Here is a 17,500-nt window from a genome sequence, read left to right as displayed (position 1 = left end):
ATATTATGGATAAACTCTGATGGGGAAAGCAGCAACAATAGCAGTGGTAGTAGTAGTAGTAGTAGTAGTAGTAGTAGTAGTAGTAGTAGTAGTAGTAGTGGCGTTGTTTTGCAGGTGTGTGTTGCCGAGTCCTTGAGTGTTGCGTTAATGAGTTTGTTTCATGTGTTTGGTAATGATGAATGTGTTATGACTCGTGTGTGTGTGTGTGTGTGTGTGTGTGTGTGTGTGTGAATCTTTATATATATATTAATGCCCCTATTTTAATTTACAAAAGCATTTCCAAACAATAAATAATGGAGTTGGGCATTTCAAGATTACTAACAAAAGCTGAACTAGCAATAACAATAATAAACGTTAATAAATACAAATAATAAATGAAAATATACAAACAGAAGCGGAGAGGATAATGATCGAAACGTTTATTCAAATACCAAGAAACTGAATGAAAATATAAGCAGTTTATTTTTTACATCGAAATTTTTACTCATTTTTCGTTCTTATTTGTTTCAATTATCCGAACTTTGCTTTCTCCCTCGTTGGAATGTGTATTTATTAGTTTTAAGCATAATACGACTTATTTTCTATATTAATACTCACTCTCTCTCTCTCTCTTTCTGTACCTATTGCATTCTTTCTCTTCTCTTTGTTCTCTTCTTCTTCTTCTTCTCTTTATCACTGCCCTTTATCTTCATTCCTCCTTGTCATTTCATCCTTCCTCCTCCTCCTCCTCTTCCTCCTCCTCCTCCTCCTCCTCGTAAGGGAAGTCTTCAAGTGAGGGGAGACACACTCTTTGTATCTTCAACCCAACTTCCTTGCAGCCCTAAAGACAATGCTCTCTCTCTCGAATGTCTGGGAAAGCTGGTGTCTTCTCTTCCCACACGTTTAGCTTTGTGGTGTATAAGGAGGAGGAGGAGGAGGAGGAGGAGGAGGAGGAGGAGGAGGATTAGAATTGCGATTAGCTTTAGGATGAGGATGAAAGGAGGAGAAAGAGAAGCTGTAGCAGGATGAGGAAGAGGAAGAGGAGGAGGAGGAGGAGGAGGAGGAGGAGTAGGAGGAGGAAAAGGAGGTGGGGGAGGAGGAGGAGGAGGAGGAAGAGAAGTGAAAATGCAATCAAGTTGGAATTTATGTTCCTTTAACTTAAGACTTACGGAAAACGGCACAAAGATGAGAGAGAGAGAGAGAGAGAGAGAGGCAGACAGACTTTATAGTAGTTCGTGTTTTCTCTCTCTCTCTCTCTCTCTCTCTCTCTCTCCTGTCAACTCCTGTCTTTATAATGTTAATGATCAGGCCCTTTTCCTTTCAACCTTCTCTCTCTCTCTCTGGAATTGGCTTCGTCTACATTCTGAGAGAGAGAGAGAGAGAGAGAGAGAGAGAGAGAGAGAGAGAGAGAGAGAGAGAGAGAGAGAGAGAGAGAGAGAGAGAGAGAGAGAGAGACACACACACACACACACACACAAACACACACACACACACACACACACACACACACACACACACACACACACACACACACACACAACCCCCCTTATCTCCCTCCACAACACACACACACACACACACACACACACACACACACACGCAAACACGCCTAGCCCCCTCCCTGCCTGTTGCCTTGTGGACTTTATTCTTGAGAACGAACGAGGAAAAGCGAAATTACAAAGCGGGGCCGAAGCCGAAACGCAGCGGTCCGAACGCGCATTTACATTTCTTATCAAAACTTGGTCAGACTTCTACACCACACGAGAGAGAGGCCTTTGAACAGCAGGAGGAGGAGGAGGAGGAGGAGGAGGAGGAGGAGGGGGAGGAGGAAAGAAGGAGGAAAATGAAGGCGAAGAGGGAGATGAGGAAACGTAGAGAGGAACATAAAGGATAGAGTGAATTAAGGCAAGGTTATTTAAGGGACGGAATGGAAAAGAAAGAGGAAAAGAGGAAAGTAAAAAGATGGAAAGAGGAATGAGGCTTAGGGAAGAGGCAAGAGGAGTACGTATGTAGGTATAGTGTGTGTGTGTGTGTGTGTGTGTGTGTGTGTGTGTGTGTGTGTGTTATTAGTGCAATTGTAGACTTCGAAAATGTGATGAATAAAGACGAAAAATTGATTCAGCAAGTTAACGTTTCTGCATTATTGAAAAGAAACTAAATATTGTGACATTATGAATAAAAACACCGCTGGAAAAAAACAGACAACCGGGGACAAACACTCATACCAAACCAGCCTCTCACACTGTACATTTCACACAGTTCACATACATACTTACCATCTACATCACGCATAAAAAAAAAACATCACTGGAGTACAATACAAACAGAGACAGAAACAGCAACCAGCGCATAAGAAACACCGGGTCTCACAACACCCTTCACTTCACAAACACTCCATACACACTTTCCTAAATCATGTAAAAAATAATTAAAACAGACCCCAAAAAACTCCAACATTTATCCATCTTCAAGCTCCACGATACATAAATTCAGACCCCATTTCACGGTCCGCCTGTCAAACGCCGCGACCTCTAATGGCAGCAAATAAAAGTCCAGTTTATTTATACATTTATTTCTCTTTTTTTCGCTGCGTCTATTAATTTAGCAGCAGTTAATTTGTTTATTCATTTGTTGTTTAGTCGCCCACTCTTCCATTTCCTGGTTTTAGTTTATGCCCTCAGTGTGCGCGTTTGATATGACTAATGGGTGATGTGTGTGTGTGTGTGTGTGTGTGTGTGTGTGTGTGTGTGTGTGTGATGATACGGAAACTCTCTTTATGGATGGACAAATAGTTGAATCTCTCTCTCTCTCATAATCCCACCATTGCCACACATATATGATGATTATTTTCCGTTTATTACAATTATTATTATGAAAATCGCGCGCACATCAGTGAAATACGAACGCTGTTACTCTTGTTAATGAAAAAAGCAAATACATATAAAAAGAGGTCATTGTGTTATTTGAAAGAGGTGAAACTATAGAGCTCAACTACACAATCACGTTCCAAATCACCAAATAACAACACGTGTACGGTAATATTCCGCCAACGAACGTACGGACGGACACGCTAACGATATTTTGTCTGTTATTATTATTACTATTATTATTATTTTTTTAGGGAGGACACACACACACACACACACACACACACACACACACACACACGATTAATTCCACTAACATGTTCAAAGTAAGTCTTTCAAGGTGTGATGAACTAGAAAACGCACAAATAAATGTATAAAACAGCAACAATGGCAACACTAACAACAATAATAATAATAATAAAAATGGTGAAAAAATGATGATAATGGAAGAGGTGAAGATTATGCACGAAATTTTACATATTGACTAAAAAGAAAAACAAGTGCAACAACAACAACAACAATTACAAATATCATTACCAACAAGCAAACAAACCAAACCAAACAACAAACAAACAAACACATACCACATTCAAAAACACATATCAAACCTAAAAAAACAACACCATCAACAACAACAACAACAAAAGTAACAACAAACGACATCACAAACAAAGCCTCAAACAAAAGTACACAAACACAAACAAACGCACATACAACCAAATCAAAATACTTAACAAAACAAAAAAAATCCCCGTTGATGACTCTATGTTAATCCAGAGCCGGTAAATCGTTTAGGCGTATAATCAAATCAGAGTTTACATCGTTAGGGCGAAAACAATAAGCTAGTATGTTGCGATTTTTTTTTTTCATCCCTATTTTTCGCCCTTTTTTACGGGTCCTGTTTTGTTCCCCGGCGTTGCATTGTGTCCTGGTGGCGAGGGTACGAGAGAGTGCTTTCCCACTCTCTCGCGCTCAAAGGATGAAACGTACAAAAAGTGAAGTCTGTGATAAAACGGTGTTGGATCTTTTGATGTTAGTGCAATAAAATGGTGCAGGATCCTTTATGTTATGTGTGAATGCCCCGAGTTTTGTTTTGCTATGTCTGTAGGTTCAATGACAGTAAAGGAAATTATTAGAGAAGTGAAATCATTAATGAGTGTGTGTTAAATGTTTGAGAGGAGAGGTTTGAAAGAATATTGTGCGTTTGGATTCTTTGGTACATGTGAATGCCCCGATTTTTTTTTTTTTACAACAAAGGAGGCAGCTCAAGGGCACACAAAAAAGGGAAACAGTAATTAAAAAAAAGCCCGTTACTCGCTGCTCCTAAAAAAGAATCAAAAGAGGTGGCCGAAAGAGAGGTCAATTGTGTCTGTAGGTTCAGTGGGAGTAAAGTAAGGGAAGGGAAATTAATGAGGAATTGAATGTGTGATGAATGTTTGATGTGAAAAGTTATGAGAAGAAATGGCGTGTGTATGGAATCCTTTTTTTACATCAAAGGACGCGGCTCAAGGGCAAAAAAAAGAGTAAGAAAAAAAAAAGCCCGCTACTATCCGCTCCCTGGGTTGATATTTCTTTGCTATGTTCGTTTAGTTAGTATAAAGGAAAGGAATATTGAATGTGTAATGAATGTTTGGGTGGAGTGGTTTTAAGACGAAATTGGAGAAGGAAAGAAAAAATGGATGTGACGGTATTTACGGCTTCTTTTGTTGAGTGTTGTTTTCTGTTAGATTGTTATCATCATTGTTATTAATATCTTTGTTGTTGTAGCTGTTGTTGTGGTTGTTATTTTGTCATTATCGCAATCGGTAATCTCTTTCTCTTTCCCATTTTCACTTTTCTGCCTCTTATATTTCTTCCATTTCTTCAGGTTCTTCTTGTTCCTGTTCTTGTTCCTCCTCTTCTTTTCTTCTCTTTTTTCTTCTTTATCTTCTTTTCACTTTTCTACCTCAAATATTTCTTCCATTTTTTCAGGTTCTTCTTGTTCCTGTTCTTGTTCCTCCTCTTCTTTTTCTTCTCCATTTTCTTCCTTACCTTCTTTTCACTTTTCTACCTCTAATATTTCTTCCATTTTTTCAGGTTCTTCTTGTTCTTGTTCTTGTTCCTCCTCTTCCTTTTCTTCTCCTTTTTCTTCCTTATTTTTTCTCACTTTTCTACCTTTTATACTTCTTCCAATTCTTCAGCTTCTTCTTCTTCTTGTTAATGTTCTTGATCCTCCTCTTCCTTTTCTTCTCCTTTTTCTTCTTTATTTTCTTCTTGCAACCACAATCACTACCACCATCACCACAACCATCAACCAAAACCACCATTCACAACACTTTTACTTCTTCCTCTCGTTCCAAAACTTACACACAGACACACACACACCCCATCCCCTCTCCCTCCACACACACTTCCCGGGCTGCAGCGGCGTTGTGTCTGTCGCTTGCGCCCTCCTGCCATTGCATCTCTACACAAGCGAGGCTGTCCATACACACCTCGCCTGTATGGAAACACAGCGGCAGGAAAGGCATATCCCGCACCTGAGTCCTCTTCACCTTACCTGGAAACACCTGCCCCGACTTACGACAAGGTGAAAGGGTAGGGAAGGAGGGGGAAAACGTACATACATACACATACATGGAAACATACACACATACATAGCTTCCTACCTACCTAGAATCATATTTATAATAGAAATAATAATACAAATAATAATAAAAATATGAATGAAAATGGAAATAATAAAGAAATACGTGATTCTTTTTATTATAAACAGTTTCATTAATTTGTTTCATGTATCGAGATTGAAGCTTTAAGTCAGTCTGTCTGTCTGTCTGTCTGTCTATCTATCTGTCTGTCTGTCTGTGTCTATCAATGCCAGGCTTTTATTTATTCTTTCTGACACCTTTTCTTCAATTTGTCTGTCTGTCTGTCTCTTCTTCCTTCCCTCACATCTGCCTTTCTTCCTTCTTTCCTTCCTTCATTTCTTTCATACTTTTTCTTTTAATAACTTCAATCCTATCCTCCTTCTTTCTTTTCTCCATCTCCTCCTCTTTTCTTCTTCCTTCCATCCACCCTAGCCCTCCCTCCTCCTCCTCCTCCTCCTCCTCCCTTTCTTCCTTCTATCCTTCCTCCATTTCTTCCATATATCTTCTTTTAATAACTTCAATTATACCCGTCTTTCTTTCCTCCATCTCCTCCCCTTTCCTTCTTCCTTCCATCCACCCTTCCCCTCCCTCCTCCTCCTCCTCCTCTTCCCTTTCCTCCAGGTGTTTAATAAGCTCGGTTCAGGTGCCCATCTTTCTTCCTCTACCTGACGTCAGAAAGCCTTCGTCTGCGTGGCTCTAGGGATCGTTCGTGCCAGCCGCTTCGTGCGCTCCCCAAATCCACCTCCCGAGCGATGTCTTGCGGGGAATGAGTGACACGTGAACGATGAATTGTGCCCTTTTAAAGATTTGTGTGTGATGTTTGTTTGTATTCTGCTGGGAATGGTTTATTTCTTAGTATGTTCGTCCGTCTCTTTCGTTTTTTTTTCTAGTGATCTTCATTCAATTGTATGTAAAAAAAGAAGGAAAAAGAAAACTGATAATCGAAAGAGGAAAACATTATAGACTTTCCCCACAAATTCAACAGAATAAACAGACAGCAACACATGTAGACCAGGAACAACAAGAACAACATCAACAACAAAGCACAGGTAGAGAACACATACACGAACGAACAAACATGAACAACAACAGCAACAACAAAAGGAATACAAGCCTAAACAAAAACGGTAAAGCGATAATAAAAACAAAGTGAACAGAATACTAAAAAGGAAAATTGTGTTAAATAAAAGCGCAACACAAAACAACACATATGAAAAACAATCGAGGAGTCAACATATCGAACAGAAAAAACAACAACAGTAACAACATAAGGAAAAGGAAGATTAGAAGGGGTAAAAATGAAGGGAAGTAAAAGAAGTATTCAAGAAAGCCTCAAAACAAGACAACACAAGAAAACAATCGAGGTAGCAACACATCCAACACAAAAACGAGAAAATGATACCAAAAAAAAAAAAAGAAAGAAGAGTTGCATTCAAGAACAGCTCAACAGAAGACAACACGTCAAAACAATCAAAACATCAACAAAGCCAACAGAAAAACAACAACAGCAACAACATAACAATAAGCAAGATAGAGGAAGAAAATAAGGAGATAAAAATAGTGTTAAGAAAGGTTCAAAACAAAACAATACAAGACAACAATAACAACAAAGACAACAAAGTAGCAACACACCCAACACAAAAACAACAACAACAGCAACACTCACTCACCATTACTTAATATCTCGTCATCCGAAGTCTGTCCGCTCTTCATGTACAGGATGCCGAATTTGAAGTTAACCGAACCCTCTTGTTCCTCCAGAAGCAACAGATCCTTCAAGAAAAACAACAAAAACAACAAATGAAGTCAACAAAAACAAGTGCTGATAAAATTAGAAGTGAGGGCCTGTCCTTTCTCTTTCCTCGTCCTCCTCCTCCGACAAAAATGGTTAAAAGGAAGGATGGAAAAGATGAAGAAGAGGAGGTGGAGAAGCCTGAGATGGAGAAAGTGGGGTCGACAGAAGGACGAGGAGGAGGAGATGGGGGAGGAGGGAAGGTAAGGAGGAAGGAAAGAGAGGAAAACAAGGTGACAAGAGTACCTTCTGGACCAAATAAAAATACCTCCCCAGAAAAAAAAGAGAGGAAAAAGGGACAAAACACTACTCAGGTTATAAAAGGAAATGTTCACTACGAAGATTATTTTTGGACGGGAAAGAGGACAAGGAGGAGGAGGAGGAGGAGGCGGAAGAGGATAGTGAGGAAGAGGAAAAGGAGGTAAAGAGGACAGAGGAGGGGAAAAATCGAGGAAGTGGGGGAGACGATAGTGTTTTTTTTTTCCTCTTTGTCTTTTGTTGACGGAGGAAGCGAAAGATTGTACCAAAAAAGAGAGAGAAATAAAAGAAAAAACACGACTCCTTTGATGTTGCATTTACATATAAAAACACAAAAAAGAAGAGAGAGATTTTTCCTGCCGAGATAAAACAACAAAAATGAAGATATATAAAAAGAGAAACAGCTTTTAGTATGAGCAACGGCGACTGGCGAGAGAGCGAGAGAGGGAGAGAGAGGGGAGAGGAGGGAGAGAGTGAGATGGAGGTAACAAGGGAAACGGAGGTAAAGGAGAAGGAAAGGCCGACGACTGTTTTTCCTCCTTGCTTGTCGGGGCCTGAAATGTGATTTTGTCCCTATTTGTAAGTTAAGTCGAGGGTCTGTCCGCGCCTTCTTGATCTGACGAAAGGCGACTAAGAGGGGAGGGAGAGAGGGAAAGAGAGAACGTGAGAGAGAGAGAGAGGGAAGGGGGAGGAGGGGGCAAAATGGAGGGGTTAAGACTGAGAGAGAAATGGTAAGAGGAATAGCAAACAGAGGAATGAAGGAAAGGAACGAAAAAGGAGGAATTAGAGAGAGAAAGATAAAAATAATGAAAGTAGGAAGAAACCAAATAAGGTGAAAACGACAAACTGAAATATGTGTGGAAATAAGAAGTGATAGATAGATAGATAGATATAGATGGAGAAGGAAAGAGAGGAGGAGGAGGAGGAGGAGGAGGAGGAGGAGGAGGAAGGTGATACTGCAAATGTTAAAATACACACCTTTAAAATAATGAATCTCTCTCTTTCATTTCCTTTCCCCCGTCTCCCTCTCCCTCTCTCTCTCTCTCTCTCTCTCTCTCAGCAGAAGGGGCATTGCTAATTAGTGCACGCGGCGTTACGTGGAGCAAGGCGCGAAAGGAAAAAAAAAGTATTAAATATTTACACAGACAAATTAGAGAAGCAAATATAGTTGTGTCTCCCATGCCCTACTTCTCGCCTCTTCCGTTTTCTTTAATTTCCTATTTTCTTGATTTTAATTTTTTTCTTCATTTAACCTTCTTGCACTTCTTCCTTTCGTCTCTTTCCTCCTTCCTTTCATCTCATTACTCTTCTCCTCCTCCTCTCCGTCCTTTTCATCCTTCTTTCGTTCATTGTTTCCCTTTTTTCTTTAGTTCTTTCCCTTCTTCCTTACATTTATTAATCTTTTTCTTCTTCGTCTTTTATGTCCTACTTCTTCCCTCTTCCTCTTTTTCTAGTTATCTCTTTTCCTCTTGGTCTTTCATTCTTTCCTGTCTCTCCTTTCGTCAATTTTCTCCTTTTTCGTATTAACTCCTTCGTTTCCTATTTCTTGCCTCTTCCTCTTTCCTTAATTTCCTCTTTCTATTCCCGTTTTCTTAATTTCACCTTCTTTCCCTTCTCCTCGTGTTCTTTTTTCCGCATCCTTCATTCCTGTTTTCAATCCGCTATTTTTCTCTCTTAACCTCCTTGCTTTCCTTCCTTTCCTTCATTCCATTGCTGTCTATCAATCCTTTACTTTCAACGTTTCCTTCTCTCTCTTCATTCCACTGCTTTCAATCCCCGCTACTTGCGCCGTTTCTCTCTCTTCATCTCGTACATTCATTCCCTTCCTTCATTCCTTCGCTATTTCTCTCTCTTTAGCTCCTCCTTTCATTCCCTCTGTTTCCGTCGTTACCTCCATCTCTCTCTCTCTCTCTCTCTCTCTCTCTCTCTCTCTCTCTCTCTGACCCGCTCTTCGCTATCCCTTTCATCTCCGCTCCTTTATGTCTGACTGCTAACTTTTCTGCCAGTATCTCCAGCAAGCACGCACACACACACACACACGCACACGCACAGACACACACAGAGGTACACAGACACATACACAGACGTACACAGACACCACAAGATCCAGCGACGCCATTTCCAAAGTCATCAGGTATTTGTGAAACGCGTTCGAGTGAATAAATATGCGATTGGAACCCTTTACCTCCGCCTCCCCTGAGAGCGAGAGCGAGAGCGAGCGAGAGAGAGAGAAAGAGAGAGAAAGAGAGATGGATTGATGCCAGATAGATCCTCAAAATAGCAACAGGTTATCAAAATTCCTGCCCGAAAACACGTGGAAAGGAAGGGTAGGGAAAAAGAGTTAAAAATCCCGGTATTGAAAAACTAATCCCATCCACACATTCCTATTCATGAGGGAGAGAGAGAGAACACAGAAAACTCAGGTGAAGAGAGAGAGGAAGATAAGCATTTGGAAAAAAGGTTAAAAAGAAGAGTGAAAGGGGCGCGGGCGAGGAGGGTAAATATTCAGGTGCAAAAAGTAATTAATTAGTAAAGGTAGCAAGTGGGAAAAGCCGTGAGAGGGCGAGCGAGAGCGAGAGAGAGAGTGTGAGATGAAATAAGAGAGAAAATAATGGTTAGAATACTAAGAAAAAAAAAACAGTAAAGAGGAAACTCGCAAATAAAACAAATAAATGAGGAGAAAAAAATGACATGAAGATAAATTAGAAAATAATTCGGGTGGAAGAACAAACAAGGCGGAAGACGATGCGAACAAAGAAGAGAGAGAGAGAAAGAAGCAAATAATTAATATGCTAAAGAAAGGAAGGAAGAAAAGGGGGAGGAAACAAATTACTAAAACGGAAAGAGAATGAAGGAGGGAATAAGAGAGATATCACATTAAAAGGAGACAGTAACGAGATAGATAGAAATCGATAGAAAAATACATAGGAAGAGAGAGATAATTAAAGAGACACTAAGAAAGACAGCACATAAAATAAAGGAAGAAATTGAAATAGAATAATAAACTTAAATCTACTACTAAAACTCTACGGTATTTGCCACTCAAGTTCCATTACCTACACCATCCAGTTCTCTCATTCTCTATACTCTACGGTCATTGCTATCCGTATTTTCACTACCTCCAGCATCCCGTCTCTCTCTCTCTCTCTCTTCGTACCCGCTGGCCGTGCTCACTTAATCAGTATATTTACAAACTCCAGTCACTCTGTAATATGTTATTCCGAGGATCACCAGCTGAATACATGCGAACTGGGATTTATAAGCTGAAAGGCCTCGGGCAACGCGTGCATTTGGTTACCATTATTAGTATTACGGTTGCTGCTGTTATTATTACGGCGGTGTGGAGCTGGTTGTTGTTGGTCGGAGGAAGATGGTACTATTATTATCATCCTTATTGTTATTGTGGTTTGTTTTGTATTCTTCTTCTTTGAGTTTGAGTAATCGTCTCTATTTTTTTATTCTGATTAGGTTAGTTTTGTTTCAGTGATTGCTGTTATTATTTCCACACCTTTATTATTCTTTTCTACCTTACTCATTTTTCTAGAACTTATAATTTCTGCACATATTGATACAGTTATTTCATTATTTCCCTCGCTATTTGCTCTTCCTTCATTAATGCTACCACAACATCCTCCTCCTCTTCCTCCTCCTCCTCCTCCATCAGTCCATGTCCCTCTTACCTTCTGTATCTCCTGGGTGAAAATCTCCTTTGGTCCCTTCTCTAGTTTGTCCATGTTTTGAAAGTTGCTGTGGAGAGAAAAGTCAAAGGAAAGTTAGCTTACATGCAAGGTAATGCTCTCTCTCTCTCTCTCTCTCTCTCTCTCTCTCTCGACTCCAATCCTCTCATTCGATTCCTATTCTTCTATCTGTTTTGCTTTGTTGGTCTTTTCCTTGTTTCTCTGTTGCTTTGGTTTACTTTGTCTTGTGTTATGCGTTTGAGGGAACTTCTGCTCTCTCCCTCTCTCCCTAGTCACCTCTTTCTCCTCCCACCTTCACCTCGCTCTCCTCCTCCTCCTCCTCCTCCTACTCCTCTTCTTCACTTCTCGAGAATCCAACATATTATATTACACATTCAAAACCTATTTGATTTACACAAGCTACGCACTTTCCCTTCACTTTCTCTCCGGCGCCTGAGGCAATAACATTAGGGATGAAAGACTTGGATGCTGCAGGAGTAGAAAAAGTCTCTCCCTTGAAGTGCAAATTAGGTCAGATGTTGTATTTTTGGGGCGCTCCCTTCTTTTAAGTTTACAGTCGCAAGTGTATAGTTTCCCAGCTTTCATCTACCTACCTACCTACCTACCTACCTGCCTCCTTTTCTACCTGTGTACGTACCGACTTACCTGTCTGTGTGTGTGTGTGTGTGTGTGTGTGTGTGTGTGTGTGTGTGTGTGTGTGAATGGGGGAGGAGGAGGGATTCTGTATGTGTGTGTGTGTGGGAGGGGAGGTTCTGTGTCTGTGCGTGTGTGTGTTTGTGCGTGTGCCCCTGTGCTGTATAGGGAGTTAATCACCTGCCAATCAACGTTACAGGTACTCTCAATAACAGGTTCGGATAATGTCGAGTGATAATGAGGTTTCTAATTCACTCCCTCGAGGCATAAATAAAGTGTAATTAATACCCTGTCGCTACTTTATGACACAGTAGACGAGTTGCTGCAGGCTCTTGGGACAGGGCGAACTATATGAAAAGAATGCTATGAATACAACGCCTTATCTGTATGTATATATGTATGTATGTGTATGTATGAATGAGAAACAGAGAGACACATATACAAGCCTCATGTTTGGAATTTTATGGAAAGTTTCACAATATACAAGATCCAGGTCGTGTTTAGGAGGAGGAGGAGGAGGAGGAGGAGGAGGAGGAGGATAGGTGGTTGAAGAAGAAGAGAAGGAAACGACAGGATGACAAGGACAGCGATAAACAGTATAGGAAGAAGAAGTGGAAAAAGGAACATAGGAAATTGGAAAGAGATGATTCAGAAGGAGATTGGTGAAAGGAAGGAGGACGAGGTGAAGAAGGAGGAGAAGGAAACGACAGAGAAGGATGTTAGAGGAGATGGAAAACTAGGATGAAAAGGAGAACGAGAAACTGTATACAGAGAAAAAAAGTGGAAAAATGAACATAGGAAATAGGAAAGAGATGATTCAGAAGGAGACTGATGAAAGAAAGGAGGAGGAGGAGGAGAAAGTGAAAAAGGAGGAGGAAATGGAATACTAGGATGACAAGGAGAACGAGAAACTGTATAAGGACAAAAAAGGAAAAAGGAACATAGGAAACAGTAAAAAGATGATTCAGAAGGAAATGAGAGTTAATGAAAACGAAGATGATGAAGTGTTGCTGGATGATGATGCCCCTTCCACTAACCCTTCCTCCCCCCTTTACCTCATCCCTTCACCTGTCATGACGTTAATTACAGACTTACCTGAGTATTTGCTTCACCGTCATGGGCTTGTTCGGGATGTGACTCAGACTGATTCTCTGCGCGCCCTGTCGAGAGGAAATAATAGAGTTAGTAATGGGAATAATAATAATAATAATAGTAATAATAATAATAATAATAATAATAATAATAATAATAATAAAAATAATAATAACAATAATAATGAAAATGCGGCTACTACTATTACTGCTAAAAAAGAGATAGATAGATAAATATAGATAGAAAGAGAGGATGATTAGACAGAAAGAGAGGAAGAGAGAAAAAACACAGAGAAATAAGGAAAGAGAAATGGAAGAGAGAAAAAAGAGAGTGCATATTAGGAGGACGAAGAAGAGAAAAAATAAAACAAAAGAAAGAACAAGAAAACACAAACAGATAGACAAGATAAAAACAGACAACACAAACAGAAAAGAGAGAGAGATAGAGAGAGAAGCAGGATGAAACACACACACAAACAAACAAAAAAAAAACCCCACTCAGGGAAAAGATAAAACATGGAAGAGAAACTAGAACAAAAACAAACACACAAAAACAAAAACAAAAAGAAGGAAAACGAAAGAAAACTGGGAATGAAAAATAAGAAAAAGGGGAAACTCGAGCCTTTCCTCCCTTCCTAATCTCCCTCCATCCCTCCCTCCTTCCCTCCTTCCTACCCTCCCTCCTTCCCTCCCTCCCTCCCGTGTTGGTCCAAGCCTTGCAGAGGAGAAAGTTGCCTAATTAACGTCACTATAAATTCACTGGGATATCGGTGGTGGTGAATGTGATTTAGTTCTGACCGCTAGATGGCGAGGGAAGGAAGGAAGGAAGGAAGGAAGGAAGGAAGGAAGGAAGGAAGGGAAGATGAAAGGAAGGAGAGTAGGAGGCATTACAGGATGGAATGAATGGATGAAAGAATGATGAAAGGAAGTTAGGAAAGATGAAAGGGAGGAAAGAAGGAAGGAAGGATGGAAAGAAATGATCGAATGAACGAATGAAGGAATGAAGGAATAAAGAGGGGAATTAATAAAAGAAGGAGGAGGGAATGGTTGAATATAGAAAGGGCGTAGAGAGAGCAAAGGGAGGAAGAACAGAGGAAAGGAGGGAGAGAAGAAGGGAGTGAAGAAAGGAAGAAAGGAATGGAGGACGAAAGGAAGGAAAAAGAAAAGGAGGGAAGAAGAGAATGATGTTTGTGTCAGTGTGGGAGGAAAGAAGATGAAAGAGGGAGAGAGCAAAAGAGCGAGAGAGAGAGAGAGAGAGAGAGAGAGAGAGAGAGAGAGAGAGAGAGAGAGAGAGAGAGAGAGAGAGAGAGAGAGAGAGAGAGAGGCTGGAAATACAGGTAAGTGAGTGAGTTAGTGAGTTAGTGAGATAGTAAATTAGTGAGTGAGTGAGAGAGAGGGAGAGAGAGAATGAAGAAGATATAGATTGCTAGCTGGGAAAATACGGGAGAGAAAGAGAAAGAGAGAGAGAGGGATAAGGAGAGAGGGAGAGAGGGGGAGAGAGGGAGAGGGAGAGAGGGGAGGGGGAGGAAAGGACGAGGGATATGAAGATTAACGAAGCGATGTGGATTTTTTTGCTCATTTATCGTCCCCAAAGTTTAACGAAAGAAATTTTTAGAAACATTAAACATGAATCACAAAATGGATGAATTAGCTGTTAATGAGAAGAAATGAAAGAGCAATCAGCTGAAATTTACGTTCGAGAGAGAGAGAGAGAGAGAGAGAGAGAGAGAGAGAGAGAGAGAGAGAGAGAGAGAGAGAGAGAGAGAGAGAGAGAGAGAGAGAGAGAGAGAGAGAGAGAGAGAGAGAGAGAGAGAGAGAGAGAGAGAGAGAGAGTTTAAAATGACACTAAATATTAATGTTATATGATGGTACGATACGTTAGAGGAAGAGGAGGAGGAAGAAGAGGAGGATGAGGAGGAGGAGATTACGATAACGATGACGACGAAGACAAAGACGAAAAGGGAGAAAGAAACAAACCAAAAATAAATTAAGAAGAAGAAGTAGAAGGAGAAGAAGAAAGGGAAACGAAAACAAGAGAAACAGAACCGAAATCCAAGGCGAAGAGGAAAGAAGAAAGGAAGATAGGAGATAAATGAAGGGAAAGAGAAGAGGAGGGGGAAGTGAGGGGAGTGTAGAGGGGAGATGAAAGTGAATGGCATAAGTAGCGGAGAAGATAGAGAGTCAAAGAGGGGAAGGGAAGGGAGAGTGAAGAGGGGAAGAAGAAGGGAAGGCGGTGAGACGGAAGTAGAATCTGTGAAAATACATCCACACATACGCACGAATACACGAGAGAGAGAGAGAGAGAGAGAGAGAGAGAGAGAGAGAGAGAGAGAGAGAGAGAGAGAGAGAGAGAGAGAGAGAGAGAGAGAGAGAGAGAGAGAGAGAGAGAGAGAGAGAGAGAGAGAGAGAGAGAGAGAGAGAGAGAGAGAGAGAGAGAGAGAGAGAGAGAGAGAGAGAGAGAGAGAGAGAGAGAGAGAGAGAGAGAGAGAGAGAGAGAGAGACAAACACAGATAAACAAACATACAGACACACAGACAGACAAAAAAACAAAGAAAACAGATAATGGAAATGAAAAACAACAACTGTGGTCACATTGAAACACCACCACCACTACTACTACTACTACCATTACTACTACTACTACTACTACTACTACTACTACTAGTACCTACCTATCTACACACACACACACACACACACCCACACACCCACACCCACACCCACACACACACCCTAAACACCTGTCACCTGTCACCTGCCTGTCCTGCCCAGGTAATAATCGACCTAATTGCTGTTCCTGCCACAATCTTGACCCCCAGACACCTGTTGGTAATTACAGGTAAAATTATCCTGAATGATCACCTGCCTTGAGGATTGCCGCGACAAGAATACGGAAATAGAGGAGGTGAGAAAGGAGGGAAAAATAAAGAAGAGGGAAGAAAAGAGTAAAAGAGAAAATATATGGAGGAAAGTAAGGTAGAATATAATAATAAAAAACGACAAGGAAGGACAGAATGAAAAGGAGATAAATGGAAGAAAGAAAAACGATTGGGAAAAGAGGAAAAGGACAGGAAAATGTAAAAGGAAAAAAGCCCAAACGAAAATAAGAAAAGAAAATCAATTGGAAAAAAGAAAATGGAAATAGAACAGTAAAAGACACAAATAAAACTAATGACAAAAACATACGATTGGGTTAAGAGAAAAGCCTTAAAATTAACTGGAGAACACACAAAATAACAATAAAAAATGCAACCTCAAAATCAATAGCAAAAAATGACAGAGGAACCACAAACATAACTTCAGAATTAACAGAAAACAACACAGAGAATTACAACCACAAATAGAGCCTCAAACTTAACACAAATATCGACAGAGACTTACACTCGCAAACATAACATCAGAATATATAAAAAAACCACTCCACAAGAATTAATAAAGAAGAAAACACACAAGAATCAACAAAGAAAAAACACACACACAATCAGTTGGTAATCTCTCAGTCTTTCAACACAGAATCACACTCGCAAACATAACTTCAGAATAAAATAAAATAAAAATCGACCCCACAAGAATTAATAAAGAAAAAACACACACAAGAATTAACAAAGGAAAAACACACACGGTATCAATTGCTAATCTCTCAGGCTTTCATTGTTACCGCCGAAGAAGATTTACAAGGGGAAGAGGAAAATACATCGAATTCTATTCCCCATTCATATACCGCTAACTATTTCTCTATCATTTATATATTTTTCCTTAAGTCCCCCCAATAACCACCCTCCCCCTTTCCTCTCCCTTCCCCCCCTCAGCCAGGTAAATGAAGCCCGTTTTCCATGAGATTAAAGACGGTTCTCCGATTTTTATGAACTGGAGAAAGAAAACGGGGGGAATAAATGAATAACTCGGATAAAAATAATAATAAAAAAAAAACATGGCTGGCTGGCTGGCTGGCATGTAATCTTCTTTAACATCGCCAGGGAAAGGAGGAGAAAAATATAAGAGAGAGAGAGGGAGGGTTAAAAAATGACCAAAGCCACTGGGCGACGCGGGGATGAAGGAGGAAAAAAATAAATGTATATATATATCTGTTTTATGTTCTGCCTCTCCTATTCTATTTGTGCATAAAAGGTGGAGGAGGAGGAGGAGGAGGAAGAGGAAGAGGACGTGGAATGACCTCTCTCAATTAATTACTTCATATTTGCTTCTTTCTCCCTTCTTCATTCCTTCATTTGTTCTCCTCTGAATGATCTCACAATTAATTCCTTCATATTTACTTCTTTCTCCCTCTTTCATTCCTTCATCTTTTCGCCTCTTTATCAAATGAGACAGACAGATAGATAGATAGATAGATAGACAGAAAATAGAAGAAGAGACAAAGAGAAACTTGCGGACAAAGAAACAACTAGAATATATTAAAGGAATCAAAGAAGACAGACAATTACAGACAGACAGACAGACAGACAGACAGACAGACAGACAGACACACCTGCAGATCGAAAACAAACAGACCAAAGTCCCCTTTACATACCATCAAAGAGAGAGAGAGAGAGAGAGA

General features: G+C 40.2%; 1 protein-coding gene across 8 annotated transcripts in view; it reads right to left on the bottom strand.

Annotated features, from left to right (window-relative positions):
- LOC127003454 (GTPase-activating Rap/Ran-GAP domain-like protein 3) overlaps positions 1–17,500 on the bottom strand; it is a 300,826-nt gene that overhangs the window by 88,448 nt on the left and 194,878 nt on the right. For all 8 annotated transcript variants that reach the window (XM_050870163.1, XM_050870162.1, XM_050870164.1 and 5 more), the window contains 3 exons: positions 12,950–13,014; positions 11,204–11,270; positions 7,144–7,246 (listed from right to left, as the gene is read on the bottom strand). In XM_050870163.1, the coding sequence (XP_050726120.1) occupies positions 7,144–7,246; positions 11,204–11,270; positions 12,950–13,014 (235 nt within the window). The remainder of the gene's footprint in view (positions 1–7,143; positions 7,247–11,203; positions 11,271–12,949; positions 13,015–17,500) is intronic.

The sequence above is a fragment of the Eriocheir sinensis genome, chromosome 25, assembly GCF_024679095.1.
Source record: "Eriocheir sinensis breed Jianghai 21 chromosome 25, ASM2467909v1, whole genome shotgun sequence".
Classification (NCBI taxonomy): Eukaryota; Metazoa; Arthropoda; class Malacostraca; order Decapoda; family Varunidae; genus Eriocheir; species Eriocheir sinensis.
The sequence above is the reverse complement of the archived record's forward strand: the minus strand, read 5'-3'. Positions and strand labels throughout refer to the sequence as shown.